This window comes from Peromyscus californicus, unplaced genomic scaffold, assembly GCF_007827085.1.
Source record: "Peromyscus californicus insignis strain IS unplaced genomic scaffold, ASM782708v3 Scaffold_7__1_contigs__length_154581171, whole genome shotgun sequence".
In the NCBI taxonomy this organism is placed as follows: Eukaryota; Metazoa; Chordata; class Mammalia; order Rodentia; family Cricetidae; genus Peromyscus; species Peromyscus californicus.
This window is the reverse complement of record NW_026294595.1, coordinates 65639630-65665104: the sequence shown is the minus strand read 5'-3', so window position 1 is coordinate 65665104 and position 25475 is coordinate 65639630. Positions and strand designations below refer to the sequence as shown.

The following is a 25475-nucleotide window of genomic DNA, read 5'->3' as shown; positions in this document are numbered from 1 at the left end:
CCTGCAAGCCTCTCTCAAAGTCCCCATTTTGCCTTTGTGTCAGATGTGTGACCCCAGCATACTGGTGCCTTTACTCTCCAGATAATAAATGCCCTTGTTGTTTGCATATGTGAATGTTGGTCTCTTGAGGGACTTCTCCAGGGCTGTAACAATGATCTCCAGCTAAGACTCCAAGCAATAGTGGATATATAGCCTGAACTGACCATCTCCCATGATCATCAGATTGGTGACTACTTCAATTGTCACAGAGAGCCTTCATCCAGTAACTGATAGAAACAGATGCAGAGAGACTCACAGCCAAAGATTAGCCCAAGCTCGGAGAACCCTGCTGTAGAGAGAGAGAGGAAGGAAGGATTGTAAGAGCCAGAGGGGTCAAGGACAATATAAAAAAATCCCACAAAAACAACTAACCTGACACATAAAATGTCACAGTGTCTGAACCAATAACCAATGACCTTGCATAGGACCAACCTAGGCCCTCTACATACATGTGACAGTATGTAGCTTGGTCTACTTGTGGGACTCCTAACAATGGGAGAAGGGACTGTCCTTAACGCTTTGACTGGTTTTGGGAACTTATTCTTTATATTAGATTGCCTTGCTCAACTTTAATAAAAGAGGAGGAGCTTATTCTAACTGCAACTTGATACGTCAAGCTTGTTGATACCCATGAGATGGTTGTCCCTTTCTGAACAGGATCAGAGGAGGAATGGATTGAGGCAGGGCAGAGGGAAGGTGGGGAAAGAGAATGGGTGGAGAGGAGGGAGGAGAAACTGTGATTGGGATGTAAAATAAATAAATGAATTAAATAAAAAAAATAACAAAATCAATTTAAAAAATAAACAAAAACCTCAATTGTATGTAATCTAGTTCTATCATTATGAGCCTTGCCTTGCTACAAGAGATGACCAGTTGAAACTTTGTATACTACATTACTATGGGATCCTATCTAGATCACCCTCATAGGTTTCAGGAAGTGTTGCCCACCAGGTTCAGCCCCCTCTTCCCAAACTCACTCCCTATATTCCATATCACCACTCATTAATCCCTCCCCCTATCCCCATCCACTCTCATTCCACCAGCAAAATCTATTCTATTTTTCCTCTCCTGGGAGATCTATTTGTAACCCTAGAGACCTCCTTTTTACCTACTATCTTACAGGTGTAGCTTGGTTATCATTTACTTAGTGGCGAATATTCACTTATTAATGAATGCAAACCATATTTGTCTTTCTTGGTCTGGGTTACCTCACTCAGGATATTTTTTTTCTAGTTCCATAAATTTGCCTATAAATTTCATGATGTCATTATTTCTAAAACCTGAACAATATTCCATTGTGTAAATGTATCACAATTTCTTTATCCATTCTTTGATGAACATCTAGTTTGTTTCCATAATAGCCATAATCTGGCTATTATGAATAGAGCTACTATGGATGTAGTTGAGAAAGTGTTCTTGTGGTGGGATGAAGTACTTTTTGGGTATATTTCCAGCTGGATCTTTGGTAGATCAACTCCCAACTTTCTTCAGAACTGCCCTACTGATTTCCATAGTAGCTGAACACATTTACACTTCCACCAGCAACGGAAGAATGTTCCCCTTCTTCCATATCCTCACATGAGCTGTCTCTTGTGTTATTGATCTTACCCATGCTGACAGGTGTAAGATGGAATCTCAGAGTAATTTTGATTTGCATTTCCCTGATGGCTAAGGATGTTGAATATTTCTTTAAGGGTTTCTCATGCATTTGAAATTTCTATGCTGAGAATTCTGTTTAGATCTCTATCCCATTTTTTTATTTGGATTATTTGTTTTTGATATCCAGTTTCTTGTATTGTTTATTATTTTGGATATTAGTCCACTATAGTATGAGGCAATGGTAAAATATTTTCCTATTCTGTAGGTTGCCTCTTTCTCTGATACCAGTGTCCTTTGCCTTACAGAAGCATTTCAGTTTCATGAGGACCCACTCATTTACTGATTGTTGATCTTTATGCATGCATTGTCAGTGTTCTGTTCAGGAAGTTGTCTCCTGTGGCAATGCATTCAAGGCTATTTCCTACTTTCTCTTCTACCAGGTTCAGTGTATCTAGTTCTGTGTTGAGATCTTTGATCCATCTGGACTTGAGTTTTGTGCAGGGTGAATAGAATATGCTTCTATTTACATTCTTCTACATGTAGACAACCAATTTGAGCAGCATCATTTGTTGAAGATTCTGTCTTTTACATTGTAAATTTCTAGTTTCTTTGAAAACTCAGGTGTCCATAAGTGTGTAGATTTAAGTCTGGGTCTTCAATTTGATTACATTTATCAATATATCTGTTTTTATGCAAATATCATGCAGTTTTTACTACTATAACAGTGCAGTACTACTTGAAATTATCAGAGATTGTGATACCTGCAGTAGCTCTTTTTTTGTTACTATTGTTTTAGCTATTCTGTTTTTTTTTCCATCTGAAGCTGAGAAATGTCCTTTAAATGTCTTTAAAGAGTTGCTGGGATTTTGATAGAGATTACATTGTGTCTGTAGATTGTTTTGGTAGGAAAGCCATTTGCAGTGAGTATTCAGAAAGGTAGACTCTGGAGAAGTCACTGGAGACTCTGGGTATGGAGTGTGGTAGTTAAAGCTGAGCAAAGCAACTTGTGAGTAAGTGCCTGAAGGGCAAGTCCTGGAGGAAGTATAGATATTGGTGGCAGTGCAGGAGGAGGTGGTCAGAGTAAACCTTGCTCTGGCTATGGGACCATTGCTGGATCTGGTGGGTTGAGAAAAAATGAGAATTGGATTGTATGGATTCACAAGATTAGACCCAGAAGGAGAACATGTATTTTCTGTTTCTTTTGAGGATGCATTACACAATTAAATATAAGAGATCACTGGACACATGTGCATATATAAATATATATATATATATATATATATACACACACACAAAGATGCTAGTAGATTTATGACTGTAGTCATGCTATTATACTCTATATCTGAAAAGTATTCATCATTGATCATTGAGAAATATTCTATAAATTATCTATCATCTACCATTTTCCCATTTGTATACATGTATGTGTATCCATGTGAGAGTGTGAGGGTGTGAGCATGTGAGTGTGTGTGTATGTCTGTATCAGCTATAATCATGAATAAAAAAGAGAAAATAATTAGGACAAAAGGACTTTATTAATTTCTTCATTTTTAATTGACAAAACTTACAGACATTTATGGCATACAGTGTGATATTTTGGTATCATTTGGGAGAGCATGGATGATCCTAGAGGACATTGTGCTAAAATGAATAATTTGTAAAGCAGACACTTCTTGCAATAATTTTTCAGTACTTAAATTCTTCGGATAGTTTTGCTTGCTCATAGGCTATCAAATGATTTCATCGTTGTTCAAAATATTTTCAGTTTTCACTATAATTTACTTTCCATATGAATTGATGAGAAATGTGCTATTTATTTAAAAATATGTAAGAATATTGATAACACCTTTGGTTATTAATTTTTTTCTTACATGCAATTCAGATTTTGGCTTGTTGGAATCATTATATGATACAAGAAACTTTAAGTGGAAAGCTTTTGTAGGTGTTTGAATGCAGATGAAAAGGACACAGAGTTGATGTCTTCATATATTTCAATTCTCCATCTTTGAGTGATAATTTTAACCTCAGAAATTTGTGCCCATTGTTGGTTTTTTCCATTTACTAACAAGAAAAGCATCCTGATTAGACATGCTTTTTATCTTATAAATATCATATTTGAAGTTGCTGGATTTAACTCATTTGCAACATACATATAAATTTCCAATTTCAGTGGAACCTATCATCTGCCAGTGTTGTAACCTATGTAAGGTCTTTGTGACACAGAAGATCCAGCCTGGAAGTAAGCACATGGAAGCATCTACTCACTGGAGCCAATGACCAAATAAAAAGCTCAGTAACAGGAAGTTCTTAATCATTGTTACTTTTTTGAATAACAATTTCTAGTAAAGTAATTCAATTAATATCATATAGTAATTATAGACTTGAATGAACACAATGAAATTCATTATAGTCCTAGCTCACATAAATTAAGACCTCCATCAAGAGTTTTTATACCTACTAAATAGTACAACCATTTGTCTCCCAAAATTAGATCATAAGTACCAACTGCATAGACCACAGTTCCAATTCTGCAGCTCAAAGTAGATATGCAAATTCTCTGAGACTACTAAGTGCAAGACTATAGTTTGCTGGGTGATGTTGGGAATGGGGACTGAGGTTGCTTCCTCCTCAAGGGTGTTTTAAATGTTACCCACAATATGTAAATATTTCATACTTCAACATCAGCTCATAGTCACTTGGTCCAAAAAAACCTAGACATTTGTTTTCTTATTATAGATTTTTCAAATCAGCTTGGCTGTTACCTACTCATTCTTGGCAAGATTCAAGGCTTTTACTTCTAGGGATTATTGAAAAGAAGAAGTCTGTTCAAAAGAGATGAGCTTGTTTGAACTTGTTGCAAATATTTTAACTAGCTTATTTATTTAAATAATGATGGTGCAAAAGTCTTAGACAGTATTGTGAATATAAATGGAGGAAATATTTTTCTTGATCAAATGACCCAGGTAGCCTCTGGTATTTAACCCTTGATGTATCCTATCCTTGTGCTTTATTCATCGTTATGACAGTCTTTGGATAGTCTCAATTTCCTGGAGTCTTCTACATACAGGGAAATGTTTTTAACAAGAAAGGAAAGGATTTTATGAAGATTATCTGAGTGATAGAGACAGAAGACTTCTGGTTCTAGTCATGAGAAACTTTCACCGTTAATGCTTCTGTAATTTAAACCACTGAATTTTCATGTTAAATATCTGGATTATTTGTGAGACACAGGGATGCTGCTGTACTTCATTAAAGTCGAGACCTTTTGGATGCCTTTAGTACAATTGACTAAAAGAGAAAAATTCATAAAATTAATTGTAGGACTGTGAATTTTTAATTAACATGATCATATAAAGAGTGCTAACAATTTCTATTTATTAGGTGGACTTCTTATATTCACACAAATAATATATCTTTGTACTTTTATGAAGAATTTTTCTTAGAATGTGACAATATCTACCTACCTTTAGGAGTAAGTTTTGACATTAAATTTCAATATTTTTCATTTAAATGTAACTTGGATATTCTTACTTTTCTCTGAAAGACTTAGATAATAGGAAACTTTGTGGAAATGTGTCTTTTACAGTCTCTTGGTGCTCTTTCCTCATCCATTGAAGTTCATTTCTTGTAATGTGTTCCATGAAGTCACATAGGTACACAAAATAATTGCAGCCCTACCAGCAAAAGAGCCTTTGATTTTTATGGAAGAAAACTAAGAACCGTGTTGTAGTCCATGAGACCACAAACAAGGAGTGCTAGCTAAAGATTCCTGGGATACATTGAAATACAACTGACATTATAAGTCATATGTTCTCATAAGAAGTATGTAAATTGGGAAAATTAAGATGCTACACACAGAAATTTATCATGAAATACAAGTATATTTGCTATCAGTGTCACAGACTACTTTTGGGGTTGTTGCTCAGTTATGTTCCATCTGGACAAATAGGAAGTGAAAAATCTTATACATTATGAATGACAGTGATTTATTATTTTTATTTTGTGGGACATTGTGTTTTGTTAAAAAGGATGCATAATCACTTTAAATATTTGAAACAGGGAAATTAAAAATTCTGTATCCTCACAAGTGCTTAAGGTGTATAAGATCAAGTATCTGTTATATTTCAGTTGCTTAATGTTGTATTTCATGTGTGTATCTTAGAATTACCCAATGAATATATTAGTGTATGTAAATAATGAAAAAGCATAAAGGGATACCTCACCTTCTACCACAGATGTTTGTTAGTTTGGTATTGTGTAGTACTGTACATGTTATTAAAAACTGGATAGCTTCCCTGATATTTTCCCTTCCACTCTCATATCTTCTGTGAGTATATGATTTTATGTATCTACTGAAAGTCTAAAACTCACAAATGAGAGAGAAAATGTAATATCGTTTGTTCTGATACTGAGGTAAATTAACTAATGTGCTTATTTTCATTTGTATCTGTGTTTTGTCAAGTGATATAACTTCACTCCTCTTTATAGGAGATACAATTTTCGTGCTAGCAAAGTATTTTTTAAAATATAAGACTATTTTTTTAAAAAAGACGTGTTCTTAATAATGGAGTATACTATTATTTTTCAAGAAGTATGTTAACAGTAGCTCAAAATGAAAATAGTCATACTATCTTTTAGTGTTTATAGAATTCACCATTTGATAATATGCATTATATATATGTCTAGTATTGTATAGCTTATGTAGTCTTTTTTTGTCTATTACATGAATAATCACATTAGGCTCTAAAAGGTTTAGCCTGGTGAAAACCAGCTCAATACTGAATGTACTGAACTGTGTAGAAGTAAAATGTACAAGACAGAATTGGGCGTAAGTGATACAATATTCCTATGTTCTGTCACAGGCATGCCTATGACAGTGGTGAACTTCAAGAATGACAATGATAGATGTTCCTACTCAGATGGAAGCATATATGTGAATGAGACACGTGTAAACTGCGTCCCAGATGCTTCTACAGATGCTCTGACTCTGTACATGGCCTTCTTGATTACAAGTACGTGCAAATGTAATTTTGCTTGCTATTAGTCCAAATATATTTCTTCACAGGTGAATATTGATAATATTTTACATATAATAAATGAATTTATATGCATAATAAAACAAGATAATAAGATATATGAGTTCAATCCAAGTTCATAAGTGGTTCATGAGGTACATGTGCTGTTTTTACTAACCCAGACTATGTCTATATTCCTGTTAATGGACAGAAATTCTCATGACTTATTGTCATCAGGTGCTCACAGGGAAACATCTAGAATAGCGATCGTAGCCACTACTGAGATGTCTGATGTGCTGAGTGGGCAGTGGTTAGACATTTCATAAGAACACCAACAGACCACTCTAGGAGATGGATATTATGGAAGTCCCTGTGGTATAAATGGTGTAACAGAGGCAGAGGGAGACTTACTAAGATGGTCAAGAATCTCATACTATAACCAGGTGTGTGGCTTCAGGGTCCACAATTTTCATCACTGACATGTTTTTCTGAACAAGTATTTCTCACATTCTTTCTTACTATACCATGTAAAACAGAGTTAGAGATATTATTTGGTCACAGTAGGTACTAAATTCCATTTTATATTATTTGTATCATTCCTGAAGCAGTGATAAACTTGGAAATGTTGTTCAAATGAGACAGAAAGGAAAAAAAATGACAGCACAAGAGGAAGGGAGGGGGTCAGAAGTGACAGTGCTATAGACCATTAGAGACTGTGAGACTGAGAAATACTGTGGAATATTTTTCAATCCCCTTTTTTTTCATGATGCAAACAGCAGCCTGAAAATGAACACAACCAACATCTTTGCATTCTGGCTATGCATTTTCTCTCAGTGTTTGGCTTTTGGGAATTCAGTCAAATTCCAATGTGAGGCCCATCAGCATCTAGAATGTATGAAGATAAAATCCACTCAGTATTCATAACTCAGTATTCAGTTTTTACTTAATATTCACTTGCTCATTTCTGTTTCTATTTCCCTCTGTGTCTCTGCCTAGATTTTTTCTGAGAGTTATGGAAGAAGTAAACTCTCCTGATGAAGGACATGGTAGGAGCAATGGATTAGTTCAGGTAAAGTAAAAATACTTGTGAAAAACCTGCTGGTGGATGTAATTGTGTTACTAATAAGTATAAGAAAGCATCACATGGAACTGTAACTGCTAAAATATGTCACAGTACTAAAATATGTCAGAACCAAAGTAATTGCTGCAGGTAATGATGTGCTTAATAATATTGGAGGCATTTGGTGCAGTTCAAAATCTACTTTTTATTAGAATAAGTGATATGTACATGATGCCTAAAATTATCTAGTGAGGTTTACTGTACATGCTTAATAGTGCAATATAATAATAGTACTGGCATGGATCCTTGAGGATCAGTGTTTTTGTGGGTACTACCCAAATTCATATTATAAAATATTATCCACAGGGATTACCAGCTCAAAGTCTTGCTCTTTATTAGTTGATATACTTGAGTTTAATGCCACAATCATTTTCAAGTTTCTTAAATTGCTATCAATGCCAACGTATAATGTACAGTAAATAACTACTTTTAAAGGTATCAGTCACAGAAATACCTCTGTCTGCACTTCTGTATAGAGATTCACTAATATTGAGATAAACTTAGTAATTAGAGATTTAGTAACAGAAAGTGATGGAACTTGTTTCAAGGGAAAGCTCAATAGATATTTACTAAATGCCTAGTACTGGTTAACTACTATAGAAGACAGCATGTGCAGCATCATGACAGAATGAGTTCACAGTCTTACAATTTGCAGCAGGCCCTATTCTCAAGAGCTCTTTCTCTGAAACAAGCCTGATAGAAGTTTAAATGGGCCAGAACAACAATGTCACCGAGTTTGTCCTGCTGGGCTTCACTCAGGATCCTGTTGGGCAAAAAGCATTATTTGTTGTGTTTTTACTCATCTACATTGTGACAATGGTGGGAAATCTGCTCATAGTGGGGACAGTGATTGCCAGCCCTTCCTTGGGCTCCCCAATGTACTTCTTCCTTGCCTCTCTGTCACTCATGGATGCTGTTTATTCCACTGCCATCTCACCCAAGTTGATTGTAGACTTACTCCGTGATAAGAAGACCATCTCCTTCACAGCATGCATCAGCCAGCTCTTTATAGAGCATTTATTTGGTGGTGTTGATATTGTCATTCTGGTGGCAATGGCCTATGATCGTTATGTGGCCATCTGTAAACCCCTGCATTATTTGATTATCATGAATCGACGGGTATGTATCATCTTCTTAGTGATGGCCTGGGCAGGAGGTTTTGCACATGCTTTGTTTCAAGTTCTTACTGTGTGTAAACTTCCTTTCTGTGGTCCTAATATCATTGACCACTTTGTCTGTGACACATATCCATTATTGCTACTTGCATGCACTGATACCTACTTCATTGGCCTTTCCGCCACTGTCAATAATGGGGCCATGTGTATAGTGATCTTCATCCTCCTCCTACTCTCCTATGGAATCATCCTAAGATCTCTCAAGAATCACAGTCAGGAAGGGAGGCGTAAAGCTCTTTTCACCTGTGGCTCCCATATCACTGTGGTTTTCCTCTTTTTTGTTCCCTGTATTTTCATGTATGCTAGACCTGTTTCTAGTTTTCCTATTGATAAATCCATTACTGTATTTTATACTATTGTCACTCCCATGTTGAATCCTTTGATATATACTTTGAGAAATTCAGAGATGAAAAATTCTATAGAAAAGCTCCTGCAAAAAGTGTTAAGTCCCAATAGATTAAGCCTTTCTTCTTGATGCTTATATTAGTAAGCACTATGCAACAACCATGAATAAATTCTAGTAATATGTGTTCCATCTTGAACATTCAAATAACCCTTGTATTGTAAAACTGCTTGTATTGCGAATGTAATTTGTAAATACTTTTTGTTCTGATTTTTTAAATAACTAATGTATTTGCCTCTCATATAATTCATTTTTAGTTATCCCATTTAACCATTTTTGATGAATTGCCTATTTTAGTTTACATCAAAATTTCAATAATTTTATTTTTTTCTTACAATGTATTTAATTCATGTTTTTTTCTTCTCTCCCATATCTGCTCAGATCCTTCTACCTTCCCATCTCAGCCAAGTTCATGTTCTCTCTCTCTCTATCTCCCCCCTGCTTTTCTGTACTCCCCCCCTCAGCCCTTCCAAAAACAAACATACAAAACCATCAAAATGAACAGACAAAAAATACAACAAGAGAAAAAAATTCCAAACCAAGCAAAATGACCCCTGTCACACACACATACAACAAAGCAAAGCAATCCAAACCCATGGAGTTCATATTCTGTTGACCAAGTACTCTTGGACATGGTGTCTGTCCTGGAGTGTGGTTGATACACCTAATAACAGTCCAGTTGAATTCTACTTTTTCCTTGCTCAGTAGAAATCAATTATAGAAGGTTTCTTGGTTAGGTATGGAACTTTGTGTCCACTTTCTTTCCACTGGTGGTATTTCATGTGGCTTGAATCAGTACAGGCAGTGTGCATGCTGTCCCAGTCTCTCCTAAATGCAAAAGTGTCTGAAAAACGAAGCACCTTGATTTCATGCACCTTTGACAATCTTTCCACCAGCTTTTCTGAATAGGTCCCTGAGCTTGAAGGGATGCATTTGATGGAGATAGTTCATTTAGGACAAATGTGATGTTTTTTTATCCTAAATGTTTTCTTAATATAATTGGTTTGGTGAAATTCTTTGGGTTTTTCTTTCAAATAATTCTGTATTGTCATGTTTATAAAAAATCTCTCCTATTTATAGTTTTTCTGCACTGCTTTCTTTTATTTTGATTAATACAAAATTCTAATTTGATTAAACTTTAGTTTGAAATAATTCTTTGTAATTATTTTTCTAGATTAAGATACTTACAATTTGTAATCTACTCATGCTTTGAATTGTGTAAGCATTGATGTGGTAAATTGACTTAATTTTCATTTTATTCTCACTCATATTATTTATTTCTATGGTGAGAAACCCACAATCCACCTGCTATGCCTTGTAAACCTTGGTATTTTTTATTATTTTAATAATTGTCCTTTTTGGTTGCCCTAAAATTATTTCCTAGCTTGATGATGTACCATGTCCTTTACATTTTCTGTTTGTGTTCTTTCGATCTCTTTGCAGACAATTTAATTTGGTGAATGGATCTTTTTCCTAATTTAATTTTTATTATTAGATGTTCAGGTTCTGAAAAGTAATAAAATATATCCTATTAAATCATCTTATTCAAACAACATTTCCACAATAGGATAGCTTTAGCTGGTGGTGTGCTAACTGTGTAGGTAGTTTAGAGAAGAGGTGATATCTTGATCTCAATAAATCTTTCTTTGGGGGCCAGGAAAAGCTATTCTGCTGCAAGTCCTAGAATCCAAGAATCCATCATTACTTTTTTCTCAGTTTGTTTTCATCAATCAGAAGTTTCAGATTTTTTCTTTGAGTTTTTGTAATCTGTGTTATTTTAATTATACTTTAAAAATGCTTTCTGTTCTGCATTTTCTAGTGATGACAACTGTGGAAGTAATTTAAACCATGAATTCTTTTTTTATTTTATAATTAATTTAATTTTACATATCAGCCATGGATTCGACTGTACTCCCTCCTCCTGCTCTTTCCCCTCTGCCCTTCTTCCCCCTCCCCCCAATCCACCCCCCATTCCCACCTTCTCCAGGGCAAGGACTCCCCTGGGGATTCAGCTCAGCTTGGTAGATTCAGTCAAGGCAGGTCCAGTCCCCTCCTCCCTTCACCCAGGCTGAGCAGTGTCCCAGCATAGGCCCCAGGCTCCAAAAAGCCAGCTCATGCAGTAAGGACAGGTCCTGGTCCTGGTCCCACTGCCTGGGGGCCTCCCAAACAGTTCAAGCTAATCGACTGTCTCACTTATCCAGAGGGCCTGATCCAGTTCCATGGAGGCTCCTCAGCTATTGGTTCATAGTTCATGTGTTTCCACTAGTTTGGCTATTTGTTCCTGTGCTTTTTCCAATCATGGTCTCAACATCTCTCGCTGATAAATGAAGACCCCATGGGAATAGGAAGAAGCAAAGTGCTAGAGAGGTCCCCCAAAATCCACAAAGATACCTTTAGCTAGAGAGAGAGGAGGGATTGTATAAACCATAAATTCTTATACCTTATCAGGAATCTTTATCCAATGTGATGAAATTTTTGTTAATTCCTTGGATTTGCTAGACAAAAATGATACCATACTGAAATAAGTATTTTTGTTTCTAACAATTTCTACCCAATATTCACAACATATCTCCTCATTATGCTGATGTATTAGTTAAATTGAATAGTAAGGATCATCATTTGGAAGATACTCTCTAGTTTATTTCATTCAGGCATTCAAAATCTATTTATAAATCTCCCCCACTAGCAAGGTTTTGGGTTTACTTTAACTGGTTATAACCCTCTTGCAGAATCCTTTAATCTACACTCTGAGAACCTCAGGAATGGCCGGTATCCTGGAGAAGCTTTTTCAAAGAAGAGCCATGTTAGGCTGCACACAATTGAATCACCCTCAACATGGAGGGAATTACCTGTTGATCATATGATCTTTGGAGCAAGAAGTTTTCTTAAATATAATGCTATGGTGCTCTTTCTTCAACATATTTACAGTAATTAAAACTGAAGTATGAATTGATGTTTCAGGTTATCAGTAATATGATATTTGTGATAATACAAGTTCTTTGATATATTATTTATATAAAAAACCCTGAACAATAGGGAGTCAGAAAATTATATGGAATGAATTATTGAGTGAAAATTTTATGCTTATAGAAATCTAATGTTATTTTTCTTTTTTATATTAAAAAGTCAAACTATTCCTTTTTGTAGATGACATGATCCTATACTTAAACTGTATACTAAACACTCCACCAGAAAATCTTAGTTATGAAAACCATTTTCAATTAAGTGACCGGTTTGCAAAATCATCATTCAAAAAGAAATGGAATGGAGAATGGAAGCAGAGTGTTGGTCAGAGTATGGGGAAGGATAACATCTTAGACATATATCGAGTTAATTAACAAATTGCATGTTGTTGAGATAAGAAATCTATACAATTACTCTTATGTCCCAGGGGCCATCATTGAAGGGGTAGGGAAGTAGAAAGATTGTAAAAGACAGAAAAATGGGGACTGACGTGAAACCGTGTCTTCTGGTTATGAAAGAAAGCAATCCATAACACTACAAAATGCCCACATTTTAGAACTAATACCTACCACATATGAAGAAGGACTACCAAACAGAGTGTTTCAGTACTCAGTTATTAATTCAACTCTCTTTTTCATACCTGCCATTCACAGTTCTGTTATTTAATTATGTTAACAGTATTTTTACATCATACCTTTTATAGAAATAATGTAACTAATTAGAAACAGCCAAGTTTTCCCATGTAGATGAGCGGGGCTCTAATGATTTTTTGTCATATCCACTGACTTGCTGCCACACATAAGAAAAAAAATTCAGTTTGATTCTTTAGAAGCAGAAAGATTGCAAAATTCAAAAATTTGGGAAGGCAGCTGTAAAACACTATCTTCTCAATATGACAGGGTGATTGCATTCATGCACCCATATCAGCTGTGGTTGCCTGCACAACATCAAGTCAATTAGTGTCCACCATGCATTGGCAAGGGCTTCACAGGCCTCTTCCCTAGCTGAGGATCTATAGGCAGTTAATAGTTTCTGGTTGAGAGGAAGTTTTCTTCAGTGTGTGACTCCTGGTAGGTTACTAACACTGCATTGGAATGCCCTACACTAATGCTCATTTAGACTGTCTAGTTGAATACAGTTGGATGTATGAAAAACAAACAAATAAATAAGTAAATAAATAAGTCATGAGGGGTATGTGGTGATTGGGTCCTAGGATAAGTTGGAGGGATAGAGTGGGAGTGAACATGGTCATAATATATTGTATGCATGTATGAAATTCTCAACAAATATTAAAATCATCAAAATATAAAGCAATCTATTTATTAAATAATAATTATTAAATAATTAAATATTTAAAATATTTTTAAAATTTAAAATTTATTTTTAAAAAGCACAAATAGTACAGATGCTCTTCATATTGGAAATAATACATTTGACATTACAGAAATTAATCTATTTGTTTCATAAAAATTAAAATGCTATTGTTTAGTAATTCCTATCAGTTGTAGCTCATATCTAAGCCTTGGTGACACAGTAGAACCAAGATGTATCTAAATGTCTGAAGCATATGTGCTCACTATGTTGATGAAAGCAAAATAAGAGATTAGGCTGGAAGCCTTTGAACACTGTCAGTTTGCGGAAATCATCAATGTTTTTTTCTAATAGCAACAATTGCTTAATATTGGAGGGAAAGAAAGAATAAGACAAAAAGAATGAGGTTCATTATGGTTCCTTCTCATACAGATTCAAGCCTTAATCAAAAGCTTTGTTTTTCCAAAAGTTAATACACCGATTTTTAGCACCGATTTTTGAGAACCGGAAGACCTAGACCTCAGCCTCTGTAGCTCAACACTTTTTGGACTGACGGAGATTGCACTTTGTAGTGGTGTCCTTCACTACAGGGACCAAGGCTGCTGCTATTTCATGCTGGCTTAACAATTATTTGCCTTATGCAAATGCCTCATGATGTGCAACTCATAGTTCCTATACATTATACTTTGGACATTTTCTTTTCACATTATAGGTTTTCCAAATCATCTTGGGAGTTAAGTCTCATTGTTGGCAAGATCTGAGGCTCTGACCTCTGGGGATTACAGAGTGAAGAAGCCTGTTAAAGAAAAATTGCTTCATTTAAATTTGTTCCAAATAGTCTAATTAGCTTATCTACTAAAATAGATGTGCCCACACAGTTAATATAAACGGAAGAACTATTTTTCTAATTAAATGATCTAGAGGCCTTTGAAAACTCAAAGACTAGCTGGCTTTCATTTGATATTTAGTCCTTGATAGATATAGTTTTCTTGCAGTATTTATCTTTGAATATGAAAATTTGTGGAATGTTTCAATTTTCCTGGACCTTCTACATGCAAGGACATGTTTCTAAACAGGCAGAAAGGGGCCTTAGTGAGATTCTACATCAAGATCTTTAAAGATAGAGGATTTATTTTACTCGTTGAAATTCTTCATCATCAGTGTTTCAAAATTTAAACAGTTACCTCTGTATTATTAGATGCTACTATATTTATGAGGGATGTCAGTCTGATCATATCTCCTTAAAGCAAGGCCTCTTTGGAGTGCTTCACTTCAGTGGACTGAAAATAGAAAAAGTTTCTTGATTAATTTAAAGATCAACTTTTTGCATCAGTAAATATTGAAGTTGGATGGATTAATTTCCCTTTATTCTATTAAATGTTTACATACTTGAATAAACACAGATTCTTTTTTGAAGATATTTTCCCAGACGATGAGACAATCCAACTGTCTTTTACAGTAAGTTGATGTTATATTTAAATATTACTTGATTTTAGGTAATTACTTGGATATACTTACACTTCTCATGAAGACTGAGACAAAGGGAAGTCTTGTGAAAATGTACTGGGTGCAATCACTTGATATTTGTTCTGTGTTTACTGAACAGCTGTAAGCCACTATTTATTCTCAAAGGAGCACAAGCACATGAAAAAATTGTAATCAATACAGTAAAAGACCCTTAATTTTCCAGAACAAAAATTAGACATAAGATATATGTTTGTGATGTCAGCAACGAAATGTATAACTTAAATATTCCTTTCCTAATGTCTTAAAGGTCATGCATTCCCATAGGAAATATATAAATTAGGAAGATTAAACAAAATCACACAAAACCGTACATACAAAATCATAATACACACAGTATTTTTTTATTATTGACTGATTTGATTTTCTATTTTAAAAATAACAAGTGAAAATATATTTTATGTATTAAAAATCAGCAATGGATTTATTATTTTATTTTATTGCACATATTATGTGGATGTATTAACAAAGGTGTATAATTATTTTTATACACATTTAAATGAAGATACTTAGAACTGCATATCATTCAAGAGCTTACCATGTGGTGAAACAAATGTCCATCAAGTAGCTACTCTCTACTCTCTCTTTTAGCTATATACAAAGCACACATACATCTGTCATTTGGATGTGTGCTTTTGCATGTAGCTAAAATTATTGAGTATGATAGTATGTATGTAAAGAGTAATCCATAGTGAATTAACTCATTCACTTAGATTTGTTATGTTGGTATTGTGAAGTATTTTGATTAAGAGGAGTAGGTGGGGGTGGGATGGGGGAAGTGGGAGGAGAGTGGGGGAACGGGTGGGAGAGGAAACAGTGGTCAGTATGAAAAATGAAAAACACTTTAAACAATTAAAAACATAAAAAACTTAAGAAAAAGAAATTAAAAATGTTAAATTTTATTGTGCTGACTCTCATAAGATCATTTTCTAGTAAGTGTATAATGCACTTGGAGCCTATTTTCTCCATAACCATCAATTTACATTGCTTTAACTCACTGCCTCTCATGTATATCTTTTATTCAGAGAGCCTCAGTTTTACATTCATACCATCTATGCACATACAATTTGATATTTGTATAAAAATGTGGGATCTGTGCATTACCGAAGGAAGTGAAATCATTATGTAAAAACAACATGAGCACCCCCTTGTTTGTCTCAGCACTTTTCATAGTAGCCAAGAAATGACAACTTAATTGTCTGTCAAATGATGAATTTATTAAAAACTTTGGCATATGTACACCACAGGATACTATTTAGCCATTAAATAAAAACCAAAATCCTGCTACTTAGGACAACAAGATTATAACTGGAGATAATTATGTTAAATGAACCTAGCCAAAAAAAAGACAAAGCTTCATAAACTTAACTTATATGTTCAATCTAAAAACACTGATCTTGTAGAAATTGTGAATAAAATAGTGGCTACCCAGATGGAGAGTGACAGAGAAAGAGATGGAAACATTGAATCGATCTAAGCTGCAATTACAAAGGAGCAAGAAATGTCAATGTGCTGTTGCAGTGTTGTGACTGTATATAAGAACTACATACTTCACACTTCAGAAAGCTAGAAGGAAGAGTTTTGAAAGGTTTCAACCAAAAATAAATGATAAATATTTGAAAAAAAAATGTAGGATCAACAAATAGAAAACCATGCAACATTAGTGCTTCAGAGATGGACTTAGTTTCCTTATTGTAATCATTTTTAGTTGCAGTCATATTCCTGTAAGCGAAATAGCTTCATTCTTCCCTATGGTTGAAAAAAGTTCTAGAATTATGAAAATATATTTTAAGAAAGTGATTAATGCCTGGCTTAATAATTAATTTTTTTCTCAAAATAATGAACAGAAATTTGAATTTAAAGTGTTCATATTCTCCTATTTTATGGAATTAGATCATTAATAATCAACAGTCTAGTTTATGTGCTTGAATTACATAGACGGAACACCATAGCTGACTTCTGAAGGAAGTGAAGATTTTGCACGTGTCCTTAACCAGTATTAAGCTATGTAGATGGCTTACTTCAACATTTCATATTTCAACATTAGCTCATAATCTCTTGATAGATATAACTGGAAATTTGTTTTCTTATTATAGATTTTTCAAATCAACTTGGCTGTTACCTACTCATTCTTGGCAAGATTCAAGGCTTTTACCTCTAGGGATTATTGAAAAGAAGAAATCTCTTCAAAAGAGATGATCTCATTTGAACTTGTTCCAAATATTTTAACAAGCTTATCTACTTAAATAGTGATGGTACAAAAGTCATAGACAGTATTGTGAATATAAATGGAAGAAATGTTTTCCTGATCAAATGACCCAGCAAGCCTCTGGTATTTATCCCTTGATGTATCCTATCCTTGTGCTTTATTCATCATTAAGACAGTCTATGGATGGCTTAATTTCCTGGAGTCTTCTACATACAGGGAAATGATTATAACAAGAAAGGAACGGATTTTATAGAGAGTCTGAGTGATAGAGACTGAAAGGTTCTGGTTGTAGTCATGAGAAACTTTTATTATTAATAGATGCTTCAGTAATTCAAACCACTGAATTGAAATGTTGAGTATCTGGCTTATTTGTGAGACACGAGGATGCTGCTGAACTTCACTAAAGTCAAAACCTTTTGGATGCCTTTAGTACAACTGACTAAAAGAGAAAAATGCATATAATTAATTGTAAGATTAATTAAGTCTGTGAATTTTTAATTAACATGACCATATAAAGATTGTTAACAATTTCTAATTGTTAGATGGAATTTTATACACACATAAAGTAATACATCTTTGTACTTTTATGAAGAAATTGTCTTAGAATGTAACAATATCCACCTAATTTTTGAGTAAGTTTGACATTAAATTTAAATATTTTCTGTTTAAATTTTAACTTATATTCTGACATTTCTCTGAAAGACTTAGATAATAGAAAACTTTGTGGAAATGTGTTTTGTATAGTCTCTTGGTTCTCTTTTGTTGTCTGTTGAACATATATCTTTTCATGTGTTCCATGAGTTCACATAGGTACATGAAATAATTGCAGTCCTACCAGCAAAAGAACCTTTGATTTTTCTGGAACAAAATTAAGAACCACGTTGTGAGTACACAAGACTACAAAAAAGGAATGCTAGCTAAAGACTCTTGTGATATAATGAAGTACAGCTGATATTTTCTGTCATATGTTCCCACAGGAAGTATGTAAATTAGAAAAACTAAGAAGCTAAATATAGAAATTTATCATAAAGTATAATTATATTTGCTATCAGTGTCACAGACTACTTATTTTATTGGGGGAGGTTGCACCATTATGTTCTGTTTGGCCAAGTAGCAAATGAAAAATTTGCATTTATAAATGACAGTGGTTTATTATTTTTATTTTATGGGACATTGTGTTTCATGTGCTTTGTTAAAAAGGATGCATAATCATTTTAGATATTTTAAATATGGTGATTAAAATTTGGTATCCTCACACATGCTTAAGTTGTGCAAGATCAAATGCCTATATTTCAGTTGCTTGATGCTGTATTTCATGTATATCTTAAAATTGTCCAGTACATATGTTAGTATATGTAAATATAGAAACGCATAGAGGAATGCCTCCCCTTTTATCACAGACATTTGTTAGTTTGGTATTGGGTACTACTGTACATGGTATTTAAAACTGGATAGTTTCCCTCATGTCTTCTGTGAACATATGATTTTATGTATCTACTGAAAGTCTAAAACTCATAAATGAGAGGAAATGTAATATTGTTCCTTCTGATACTGAGGTAAATTGACTAATGTGCTTATTTCCACTTGTATCTGTGTTTTGTCAAGTGACATAACTTCACTCCTCTTTTGGGTGATAAAATTTCAGTGCTAGGCAAAGTATTTTTAAAAATATAAGACTATTTTTTAAAAAGACTTTTAAATTTAATTTAATTTTTTATTAAGAAATTTTCTATTCAATTTATATACCAACCTCAGATCCCCCTCCCCTCTCTCCTCCCACTCACAAGTCTCCCCCCGCCCGCATCCTGCTCCCATCCCCATCTCCTCCAAGGCAAGACATGTTTTTAATAATGGATTATACTATTGTTTTTCAAGAAGTGTGTTAGCAGTAGTTCAAAATGAAAGCAGTCATACTATACTTCAGTGTTTATAGAATCGACCCTTTGATAATGTATATTATATATAGGTCTAGTATGGTATAGCTATTATGCTCTGTTTTTTCCCTATTACATAAATAATCACATAGGACCCTAGAATGTTTGGCCTGTTGAAAACCAATGCATATCAATAGTGAACGCAACTGAACTGTGTAGATGCAAAATGTAGAAGACAGAATTGGGCATAAGTGATACAATATTCCTATGTTCTATGGCAGTTGGTAACTTCAGGAATGACGCTGATAGATGTTCTGACTAAAATGGAAGCATATATGTGAATGAGACATTAGTGTAAGTTCCATCTCAACTGCTTCTACAGCTGCTCTGACTCTGCACATATCCTTCTTTATGACAAGTTCATGCAAATGGTATCTTGCTTCTGAGAGCTAGTCCAAATATATATCTTCACTGGTAAATATTGATAATATTTTACATGTAAAAATGAATTTATATATATATATAAATAATTCCTAAGAATTGAATATATGAGTTTAATTCAAGTCAAGAAAATGGTTCATGAGGCACACATATTCTGCTTTTTTTCTCACCCAGAATAGGTCAACATTCCTGTTAACAGACAGAAATTCTCATGACTTATTGTCAGTGGATACTCACAGGAAAACATCCAAGAACAGTGATCATAGCCGCCACTGAGATGTCTGATGTGCTGAGTGGGCAGTGGTTAGACATTTCATAAGAACACCAACAGAGCACTCTAGGAGAGGGATATTATGGAAGTCCCTGTGGTACAAATGGTGCAACAGAGGCAGAGGGAGACTTACTAAGATGGTCAAGATCAGGATGATACAACAGGAATAATCCTCATGCTGTAACCAGGTGTGTGGCCGCAGGGTCCACAGCCTTCATCTCTGCTCTTTTCCTGAACAAGTATTTCTCTGCTGTGGATATTGCTTTGTAAAAACAAAACACTGATTGGCCAGTAGTCAGGCAGGAAGTATAGGTGGGACAAACAGAGAAGAGAATCCTGGAAAGTGGAAGGCTGAGACAGAGAGATGCTGCCAGCCATCACCATGACAAGCGAGATGTAAGGTACTGGTAAGCCACGAACCACGTGGCAAAGTATAGATTTATAGAAATGGCTTAATTTAAGATAAAAGAACTAGATAACAAGAAGCCTGTTGTGGCCATACAGTTTGTAAGCAATATAAGTCTCTGTGTGTTTACTTGGTTGGGTCTGAGCGGCTGCAGGACTGGCTGGCGGGTGAGAGAGATTTGTCCTGACCGTGGGCCAGGCAGGAAAACTCTAGCTACATTTCTCACATTCTTTCTTGCTATACCATGTACAATAAGATTAGGGATATTATTTGGTCATAGTAGTTATTAAATTCAATTTTGCATTATTAGTATCATTCAGGAAGCTGTGGTAAACTTGGAACTATTGCGAAAATGTGGAAAAAGGAAAAAAAATGACAACAGAAGAGAAAGGGAAGTGGTCTGAAGTAACAGTGCTGTAGACCATTAGAGACTGGGAGACTGGGAAAGACTGTGAAATATTGTCCAATCCCCTTGATTTTCAGAATGCAAACAGAGACGTGTTTGTACTTATGTTTAGACAATGAATACAACCAACACCTATGCATTCTGACTATGCATTTTCTTTGAGTGTTCTGCTTTTGAGGATCCAGACAGTGAATTCCTTTGTTAGGTTCCTCAGCAGCTAGAATGTATTAAGATAAAAACCATGCTCCAATTAGTATTCACTCTCTCCTTTGTATTTCTATTTCCCTCTATCTCTCTGCTCAGATTTCCCTGAGATTTCTGGAAAAAGTATACTGTCTGCTGATGCAGGACATGGTAAAAGCAATGGGTTAGTTTAGGTAAAGTAAAAATGCTTGTGAAAAACCTACTGGTGGTTGTAATTGGGTTACTAATTAGTACAAACAAGCATCACATAGAACTGTAACTAATAAAATATCATGAGTCACATGAAGTAATTGTGTGCTCAATAATATTGGAGGCATTTGGTGCAGTTCAAAATCTACTTATTTTTTTTTAGAGTAAGTGATATGTATATGATGACTAAAATTATCTAGTGAGGTGGAATGTATGCCTAATAGTGCAATTTAATAGTACTGGCATGGATTCTTGAGGATCAGTGTTTTTGTGGGCATTACACAAGTTCATATTTTAAAATATTATCCATAGGTATTACCAGCTCAAGTCTTGATCTTTATTAGTTGATATACTTGAGTTTAATGTCACAATCATTTTTCAAGTTTCTTAAAGGAAAGACCTTTCCTCTGTTCATTTGCTGCTATCATCTCAAAGTGTAATGTGCTTTAAATAACTACTTTTAAAGGTATGGGTCATAGAGATACCTCTGTCTGTATTTCTGTCTAGGGATTCACTGATATTGAGATAAGCCTAGTAATTAGAGATTTATTAACAGAAAGTGATGGAGCTTGTTTCAAGCAGAAGCTCAATAGATACTTACTAAATGCCTGGTACTGGTTAACTACTGTAGAAGACAGCATGTGCAGCATCATGACAGAATGGATTCATGGTCTTGTTCACATTTGACAGGCCCTGTTCTTCTGTGCTTCTTCTCTGAAACAAGCCTGATAGAAGTTTAAATGGGCCAGAACAACAATGTCACCGAATTTATTCTGCTGGGCTTCACTCAAGATCCTGCTGGGCAAAAAGCATTATTTGTTGTGTTTTTACTCATCTACATTGTGACAATGGTGGGAAATCTGCTCATAGTGGGGACAGTGATTGTCAGCCCCTCCTTGGGCTCCCCAATGTACTTCTTCCTTGCCTCTCTGTCACTCATGGATGCTGTTTATTCCACTGCCATCTCACCCAGGTTGATTGTAGACTTGCTCCGTGATAAGAAGACAATCTCCTTCAGAGCATGCATTGGCCAGCTCTTTATAGAGCATTTATTTGGTGGTGTTGATATTGTCATTCTGGTGGCAATGGCCTATGATCGTTATGTGGCCATCTGTAAGCCCCTGCATTATTTGGTTATCATGAATCGACGGGTATGTATCATCTTCTTAGTGATGGCTTGGGCAGGAGGTTTTGCACATGCTTTGTTTCAAGTTCTTGCTGTGTATAAACTTCCTTTCTGTGGTCCCAATATCATTGACCATTTTGGCTGTGACATCTATCCACTATTGCTACTTGCATGCACTGACACCTACTTCATTGGCCTCTCTGTCATTGGCAATAATGGGGCCATGTGTGTAGTGATCTTCATCCTCCTCCTACTCTCCTATGGAATCATCCTAAGATCTCTCAAGAATCACAGTCAGGAAGGAAGGCGTAAAGCCCTTTTCACCTGCAGCTCCCATATCACTGTGGTTGTCCTCTTTTTCGTTCCCTGTATTTTCATGTATGTTAGACCTGTTTCTAGTTTTCCTATTGATAAAGCCATTACTGTATTTTATACTATTGTCACTCCCATGTTGAATCCTTTAATATATACTTTGAGGAATTCAGAGATGAAAAATTCTATGGGAAAGCTCCTGCAAAAACTGTTAAGTCCAAATAGAATGAGACTTTCTTCTTGATGCTTATATTACTAAGCACTAGGCAACAATCATGAATAAATTGTAGTAGCGTGTGTTCCATCTTGAACATTCACAATATTCACTTGATATTGTGAAACTACTGTTATTGTGAATGTCATGGGAAAGTATTGTTTTTGGTTTTTTTTTTTTTTTTTTTTTTTACAATTAGTGTGGTTGGGCATAGTATTATTATTTTATTGGCTATACATTTTAACAAATTTTTTGATAAATTGTGTATTATAGTTTTATGAAATTTTTAATAAATGGTTTTCTTTAAAATTTTGCTGTGGATATCGCTCTGTATAAATAAAATGCTGATTGGCCAGTAGCCAGGCAGGAAGTATAGGCGGGACAAGCAGAGAAAAGAATTGTGGAAACAGGAAGGCTGAGGAGGAGATACCAGCCTGCCATCCAGGGAGCAGCATGTAAAAGCAACAGGTAAAGCCATGGAACACGTGGTGACATATACATTAACAGAAATGGGCTGAGTTTAAATGTAAGATCTAGTCAGTGGTAGGCCTGAGCTAATGGCTAAGCAGTTTAATTAATATAAGTTTCTGAGTGATTATTTTATAAGTGGTTGCAGGGTCCGTGGGGCTGCTCAGGACAGGAGAAAACTTCAACTATAAAATTTTGTCATGTAATATATTTTGATTATGTTTTTTTCTCCTTCCATACCTACTCCCAGATCTTCCTCCTCTCCTACCCACCTTCATCTTCCCTCCCTACCTTTTCCTACCTCAACTGAACTTTTCAGGCTTTGCTGACTCCCCATGGGAGTCCCTACCCTTTGGGAAGAGGGGATGGGGAATGGGTCTCAGGGAAGGCTCGAGGATGGAGTGGGAGGAAGAATGAGAGGGGGATCTGTGGATGGTGTGTAAAATGAATAAAAAAATTCTTAAATAAAAAAAGAAAAGAGGAACAAAATGAAACAAACATCAAAACAAACAAAATCCGTTAAGAGAAAACAGGCCAAACCAAACAAAATGGATGACACCCCCAGAAACAAAGGAATCTAATCCAAAACAAACCCATGGCATTCATTTTCTGTTGCCTGACCACTCTAGAGCATGAGGCTCCTGCTGGAGTGTGGTTGATATACCCAGTGACACCCCATTGGAAAATATTGTTCTCACCTCTCCAAGCAGGTATCAATTACACATAGCTTCTTGGTTCGCTGTAGAATATTATTTTAAGGTGTGTTACATTTGTTTATGCTGTGGAACATTTGTTTAATGATACAAAGATGTGTTGCATTCTTTTATGTTGCATTTGTTTACCTCTGTGAAGCTATGTTACTTTGCCTGTCTAAAACACCTGATGATCTGATAAAGAGCTGAACAGCCAAAAGCGAGGCTGGAGAAAGGAAAGGCAGGGCTGGCAGGCAGAGAGAATAAATAGTAGGAGAAATATGGAAGGAAAAGTAGAAAGAACAAGAATAAGGAGAGGAGGATGCTAGGGACCAGCCACTCATCCACATAGCCAGTCACAGAAAAAGAGTGAAAATAAGATATACAGAAGGAAGAAAAGGAAAAAGCCTGGAGACAAAAGGTAGATGGGATAATTTAAAGTTAAGAAAAACTGGCAAGGAACAAGTTAAGGCCAGGCATTCATAATTAAGAATAAGCCTCTGTGTGTGATTTATTTGGGAGCCTGGTAGCTGTCTCCCCAAGAGAGCAAAACCTGTGGTGATATTTTATTTGTGCTGAAATGTGATCTTTTATTTGTATGTTAATAAATAAAGTTTGCCTGGAGATCAGAGGTCATAGCCATAAACAGAAGTCAGGGGGTGGTAGCACACATCCTTAATCCGATCATATGGCAGGCAGAGAGTCTCTGTGTGTTCAAGGACACAGCCAAGCATGGCGACACATGCCTTTATTCCCAGTACCAACCATAGAGACCTGGAGGTCTGTATAGGCAGGCAGTGATGAGAAAGTGATGTGGCTGAGCTTTGAGCCAATAGAAGGCAGAACAGGAAGACAATAAAGGCGCAGGCTAGACAGGAAGAGCCTCTCTTGGGAAGCTATGGAGAGCTGGTGAGCTAAGGTTAGTTGGCGGCTATTGCTCTGATCTCTACAGCTTGCACCTCTGTATTTGGCTCTGTGTTTCTTATTTAATAAGACTGTTTAGAAATTCATCTACAAAAACCAACCAACATTGGTATGAAACTTTATTTCCACTTTCTCTTTTCAGTAGTGGGATTTGGTGTGGCTTGAATCTGTGCAGGTGGTGTGCCTGATGTCGCAGTCTTTGTGAATACATACATGCAAAGTGTCTGGAAAATATTGTTCCTTGAATTCATCCACCATTGTGGGGGTTCAACCCCCATATTTATTTACCCCAGGGTCTCTTGAGGAATGAGGGATAAGAGACTTAGAAATAAAGAGGGGAGAGAAACAGAGAGAAATACAGGATAGTCTCGGGTGGGCCTGGATTTTTACTCAACAGCCCAGAATTTTATTCCAAAGGGCTATTTATAACAATACGAAAGGGTGGAGCAAAACACCTCCCCCTTGCTAGTTACAGTCAAGTGTAGACCCTTACAAACACCTGGTACCTAGGCCCATGGTCCAATCATCCTCTTATGCAGACCTGCTGGGTACAGTCGCTAGAAAGCCTAGTGGACCCCAACAGGTCCCT

At 35.5% G+C, this 25475-nt stretch overlaps 2 protein-coding genes across 2 annotated transcripts; both read left to right on the top strand.

Annotated features, from left to right (window-relative positions):
* Positions 1–8481: 8481 nt before the first annotated feature.
* Positions 8482–9423, top strand: LOC128101654 (olfactory receptor 4A8-like). The gene has a single exon (XM_052724956.1). The coding sequence runs from the start codon at positions 8482–8484 to the stop codon at positions 9421–9423; it is 942 nt and encodes a 313-aa protein (XP_052580916.1).
* A 12467-nt stretch (positions 9424–21890) lies between these two features.
* On the top strand, positions 21891–22832 carry LOC128101576 (olfactory receptor 4A8-like). The gene has a single exon (XM_052724826.1). It carries the CDS (start codon positions 21891–21893, stop codon positions 22830–22832), a length of 942 nt encoding a protein of 313 aa, XP_052580786.1.
* Positions 22833–25475: the final 2643 nt, after the last annotated feature.